The sequence below is a fragment of the Oreochromis niloticus genome, linkage group LG1, assembly GCF_001858045.2.
Source record: "Oreochromis niloticus isolate F11D_XX linkage group LG1, O_niloticus_UMD_NMBU, whole genome shotgun sequence".
Taxonomy (NCBI): domain Eukaryota; kingdom Metazoa; phylum Chordata; class Actinopteri; order Cichliformes; family Cichlidae; genus Oreochromis; species Oreochromis niloticus.
In genome coordinates, this window is record NC_031965.2 from 14,002,762 (window position 1) to 14,008,921 (window position 6,160).

Below are 6,160 nucleotides of genomic sequence, written 5' to 3' on the forward strand. Positions count from 1 at the left end.
TGAAAGTTGTCGTTTAGCAATGCAGACAAATAAAAAAAAATTAAAAAAAAATCTAATTGAATAAAAATGTGCAATTCCTTGGACTGGCTGTTTACCTGTATGCAAACAACACCTTCTTAAACATGTTTGGTCTAAATAAAAATCTTGTCCCTGTGCCTGCAGATTCTGCATATTCATACTCATATTTCCGTCTGCTGCACCAAGACCAAGAAGGGTTGGACTGCACTGATGATGATGATAATCACACAGAATAGAAGCAACTGAAAGTGATTAAGGAATAAAAACAGAGACTGTTAGAGAAGATAAACCGAGCAGCAGAGGGGTGAGCATGCTTGACTGTTATCATACTGATTAAATTAGTGCTGTGGAAAGGATCCAAACACCAGGTATATGCAGGGGATGTTTTCAGTTTGCAAAACGGGAAAGAGCGAGGCTTCATACTAAAACCTTTAAACGTATTCTTATCAAACAGGCATACATGCAAACAAAAAACCCCAAAACAAAACAAAAAAACACCTGCCTATTTCACAATCCTGTTTCAAGATAAATATGGCGACCTAATGACCAAAGCTATTATTATAATGAATTAGACATTACTCCATGGGAGACTTCACCAAACTCTGAGGCTCACGCTCCCCTTTAAAATCTGCCTGTGCTCAAAAACGCTAAAGTAGGATATATACGCTCTGTCAACAGCTATGTGTGTAGGTTTCAGCTGTGCAGTGCAAGACACCTAAATCCCATTAAAATGTACACTGGTTATGACCCCAGTGTTACCAGCAACAGTACATAAAGTCTTCAAGTTTTAAAGCATGCAGTGAAATCTGCCGTGTAAAATCCACCCACCTTCGCCCACAATGCCAAGGACTTCAAACTTATTCATTACATCACCGAGAGTGAGGGCTCCTCCAGTGGGTGAAATGAGCTGCTCGGGTTTTTAGCGAGGAGACTCCTGCTTTGACCAGCCGGTGGAGTGAACTGTGGACTCCAGGAGGAACATTGCAAGCGTCTGACCACGGCCCATCTTCACTCCCTTTACACCATAGTGTCTCTCTTTCTCTCTCTCTGCCTCTTTTCTGGACTTTTTAAAAATATCTATTGTTATTGTAATTATTAGGTATCTGAGTCGAGTATTCAGATGTCCTTTGCGCTCCCTTTATTCCATGTCCTGATGTCCTTCTTCTACTTCCATCCAACACTGCATGCCGGCACACCTGGAAGACCAGAGACAAAAACAAAGATGCATTTAAATATGTTGTCAAAGGGTCCCTCTGAAGGTCCAAATATCCCATCATTCCTTGCACAGGGAGTTGCGTACTCTTAGTCTTCCTGACACAGACAGTGAATAAGTAGGACATGTAGATATACAAAAAGGCAACATTTCCTTGAGGACATGTTTAAATAATTCATGGCTTAAGCATGACTTCCACACAGACCCCATCTATTCTAATTAGCTATACATCAACACGGAGGATGCTGCAGGAAGCATGTCAACAACAACTGGAGACGGCCGTTAGATTTTGTATAGGTGCTCAGAAGATCCTCAGAGGAGGACTCCTCTGAGTGATCCCCTACCTTTTCCTCAACCGTCCCTACAAAAAAAAGGGATTTTTGCTATTTAATAAAGTTATTGACAGCCATTGGATGGAGTGCTTTAATATCCATGGTGCTAGGAGAATGAATCCTCTTTAATTTGCCTACAGCACTCGGCAACCATCAGCAGGTCAAAGTTTTCACTTATCCGATAAAACATCTCCGCACTTACTAAATGGGTTGGCACAAATTTGGTAACAAACAGTGATGCATCATATAGCCCACAGATTTCGGTCTGACTTTCCCTCTGGAGACACCAGCTGAGTGATGTTTGTGGTTTTCAGTGAAAGGTCTCTACTTGATTAACCATCACATTCTGTGTCGTCATTCGTGTTTCCTGTCATCGGCTCCCCCAAAATTTGTCAAGTACTTTATGTAATCCCAGAAAGCTGATTGTGTTCATCATTTTGGTGGGAGAAATGTTTCGTCACTCATCCAAGTGAGTGAGACTGAAGAAGTCACTTAGATGAGTGATTAAACGTTTCTCCCACTGAAAACACGACGTCCAGGTGAACACGATCAAGCTTTCTGGGATTTCCTTACGTGGATGATTGAGCATGCATCAAGATATTTTACATAACACCTAAATATTGCAAAACTATTCACAGCTTTTGTGTTTGGGCTAACAAGGAAGTGTTAACAAGGTAAACTGGATGTTGAACACAGTAAAAATGATACATTCTTGGTATTAGCAAGTTAACCCTCTGAGGTCTAAGTCATCACAACCCAAACAAGCAATAAGAATATGTAATTATGGTTTTTATTAAGTTGTTCTCCCAGTTTTAGCAATCACAGAACAAAGAAAATGATCATTCTAAATGACAAACATCAAAATCTACTCTCATTTTTTCCTCAAATAGGTCTGCTTTGTCTTTCTCCAAACTATAGCATTAGGGTAAGAGTTGGGTCATCATTACAACCTACAACTCAGCAATACCCTCTCAGGTGTGGTGTCAGACTTGAACTTAGCTCCGAGCACTCAATCACACAGCGTGACAACACCCAGATCATCTGAGGAATTATTGGGTGAAATTCAATCAAACGGGCTGCCTAGGAAAGCAGATGTATAAATTCACGTCTGTGTCGGGAGGATTTAGAACAATCCCGGTGACCTCTTGGGTTTTAAGCTAAAGGATCATTAGGTCAAAAACAGTTGTTTTACTTTCCAAAACCACTCTCACATCAGGAACAGTTACACTTTGTGAAGTGACTGCTGTCTCTGCAGATCTCTGAATCTGTCAAGCTGAGATGGTTGATGTGAAGATTTAACATTCTCCCTCTTTGCTTATATTTACCCCTCAATCTTTCTGTGAGGTTATTATACATCTATGTACAAGTAATATTGTTATTATTTTGTTTAAGCAAAGCAAAGAAAAAAAAAGCTCCAGAACAATTACATCTAAAGGCAGACTTTCTCTTGTCACACATCCAAAAACTGACCACGAATATTAAATGCCTCTTTTGTAATGTGAATGCTGTTGGACTGGAACCATCAAAGCTTCTCACAGTATCAGTCCAACTTCATTTGTATAACACTTGATTTATTCAGCAGTGCAAAAAAACACTTTAATGTTGACTTGGCTCATGTGCCTGTGTGGGCGTTTTCCTATGCAGTGTACGCTCCACACAGCTAAGTCTTTCCAGGGGAAGAGATAAGGTGGACGTTAAGGCCACCCATGGCTTGTCATTTAAGGACACTGGGTAGTGAATTAATTCGTAGTGCACATTTTAATAGATATACGCCAGCGACAAGAGTGACCTATGAGACATTAGAGCTCATACTTTAGGGAGGAAAATAAAATCTTAAAAATGGATACAGCATGCATTCGGTTTATTGATAAGCTGCTTCCTCTCCTTGCAAAACGAAATGGAAACAAGGTGAAAACATCACCGTGAAAGTCCAGAAAATACTGAATGAATATAGAATGGACGGCAGCACGACACTGCAACTGAGGCTCGCTGGAGTCTGCATGCAAAGAATACCTCGGCAATAAGTGAGTTTGGGAGTGTGAATTTAATAGGCAGGTGCGTGCGTCCGCGTGCACGAGACTATGTGTTTTTGCGTGAGGTGAGAGAGGGGGTTGGGGGGAGGATAGTAATGCTGCTCTCTCTGCACCGAAACTGCGTCTCTTTCGTCGCTGCGTTGCAGAGCGCACCACCATTCCATCGCTGTCCATTCTCTGTCGATTCTCAGCCTACACAGCAACCAGTGCATACATTATAACGGTCCACGTTCACGACAATGTTGCACAACAACATCCTCAATTTAAAAAAAAGCCTTCACTCATGAATCCGTGGTAAGACACCATTCCCAACACATACCAAAAATCAAATAAAATCCTAGGAGATAACGAGTAAAAACCTCGCAGCCCGTCCACCGTTTAAACCACGCGAAGGTTTACCTGCAGATGCGATGTGACGCCTGTACGAGGTGAGAAAGCTCAATCTGTGAAGCACGGAGCATCATGCCCATGAAAATGATGATGTGGGAAGACGAAGAAACATCATGTGGAGCGACAGGAGATGGAGGAGGGGGGGAACCCGGGCCTGTGCGTCGTGACACGATCAAATGTCCTACTCACTCAGTCTTTGGACGGACGGGAGACCGAATCCGCAGGCATAACGCCGATGACGGGGTGTCAATGTACCGTCAACAGTTCTTCAGAGGCTCCGCGTTCATAGCCTCAGCATCAGCTGGTTATAGCAGCAAAATCGTCATTCCTCTGAGCGGCGCTGCGCACAGCCAATAGAAACACGGACGTCTGCGCGTTCCAGCAGTGGTTTAAGATCCACAGCGAGCCGAGATAAAATAAAACTTTGGGATGGAAATGCAGTCCAGCGCACTGTTTGTTGAGCGTTTGATAAGCCCGGCGATCGTCTCCTTCCAGCAGCACGCAGATTTTTACACTGTTAATTACTGCTGCTGCCTCCCTCCCCTCCCCTTTGGTCAACCCATGTTGTGTCACTGATTAAAAATCTTCCTGCAGCTCCTCTCCACTCGCTCTCACCTACACCTCCCCTCCACCAATGCACTAATTGGCGAAATCGGTGTGAATCCACTGGACTCGCGGACACTGCATCGACCGGCTTCGTAATGAGAGCAGGTGTTAGAAAGATGGTGCACATTAAATGCTGCATTATTTTGTTTGTGTGTGACCCCCCCACCCCCTCCCCACACCTTCTGGTCTCGGTTTGACCTTCTCGAGTTCATTTTGGCAGGTGTGATTTATCTTTACTGAGATAATGTGTTTAACGTGTTCATAAGATAAATATTTTTTCAGTTTCTGTCCAGCAGCCATGAGGCGGAGAATAGTTTATGGACTAAGATAAATGCCATTAAGGCATGTCTTTATGTAAATACAAATATCAGCAAATATAGGCTAAATGTACTTTAAAAAAAAATACTTACCTTTTTTGTCTGAGCAACATTTGTTATACTAAAAGTTAATGACTTATAAACCCCAGTTGTCCTTCTTCAGACTGAGATCTCTACCTGTGTCTGTATTGGATCATTTTGTCTGCCAGTGCATCACAGCTTGTGAGGTGATTGTTTATTAAAATCTAAACCTATTAGAGTACTTCCCAATGCAACAAGATACCACAATAATTATAGCACAAGGCTTGAGATTATTTCTAATTTTATGTAAAAGATGATATTACAATAAACTATTAAACTAAAACTAACAAACAGGTTTCTCTGTACTGTTATGTCTAAACTAAATCTGAATACGTAATAGCATCCAGGTAAATGGCCAGCTCATTTCTTTTGGTACACAAAGAAGTAAGAGTGCAAACATGAAATCAGTTTAAAATGCCAGCCCTGCAGTTTGCTGCTGCAGCACTGTACATGTTGGTTTAACACATTAAATTGTTTTAGCACATTATGACTGGATGAGTAACCCCAGTCATTAACATGGGCTTCATTACTGTGGAGAAAGATGACATTTGAATTACTTTGTTGCTGACCAAGTGTGAGTTTCAAACAGCACAGTTTTATACATGTTTTAATGGACAGTAGCCAACTGACTATTAGGTTACGTGTTGTGTGGTGTCATTTGGTTGGTGAATGTGCATAACCATTTTACAAAGGAAAAAAAAAAACACTTTCCCACTTGGATTTCATGCCACAATTACTATGATAGAGAAAAGTAATTACTGTTCTGAGATTTGAAAGAGTTTGTTTTCTGCCACAGTGTCACAACTGGAGGGGATCTTAACCTATAACCACTGCCATGTGACAATATTTCTAGACTATTCTGTAGTTATCTTTTAAATGTGTCGTTGTGTTACATAACTAACGCATTTAACTGAAATACTGTACACAAAACACATTTCAGGAACCTTAGTTGAGTATTTCTTTTACTCTATACTACTTTGGATGTTTATTCCATTACATTTCAGGTGGAAACAGTTCATTCATTACTCCTATATAGTGTGGTGCTGTAATAGTCACTGATTAAATAAATGGAGAAAGAAAGAAAAAGGAAAATATACCAGAATTAACCCAAAAGACGTTTTTATACCCATGAAATTATAAAAAAAAACAACAAAAAAGTGACAAATGTTC

General features: G+C 41.0%; 1 protein-coding gene across 5 annotated transcripts in view; it reads right to left on the reverse strand.

Moving 5' to 3' along the window:
* Positions 1-4,557, reverse strand: part of cdkl5 (cyclin dependent kinase like 5) — a 42,466-nt gene extending 37,909 nt beyond the window's left edge. For 4 of the 5 annotated variants that reach the window (XM_013271631.3, XM_005466805.4, XM_005466802.4 and 1 more), the window contains exons 1-2: positions 3,996-4,557; positions 847-1,214 (exon numbers count right to left, since the gene is read on the reverse strand). In XM_013271631.3, the coding sequence (XP_013127085.1) occupies positions 847-883 (37 nt within the window). In that variant the 5' untranslated portion in view covers positions 884-1,214; positions 3,996-4,557. The remainder of the gene's footprint in view (positions 1-846; positions 1,215-3,995) is intronic. The other variant, XM_013271630.3, reaches the window with a different exon arrangement.
* Between the last annotated feature and the right edge of the window lie 1,603 nt (positions 4,558-6,160).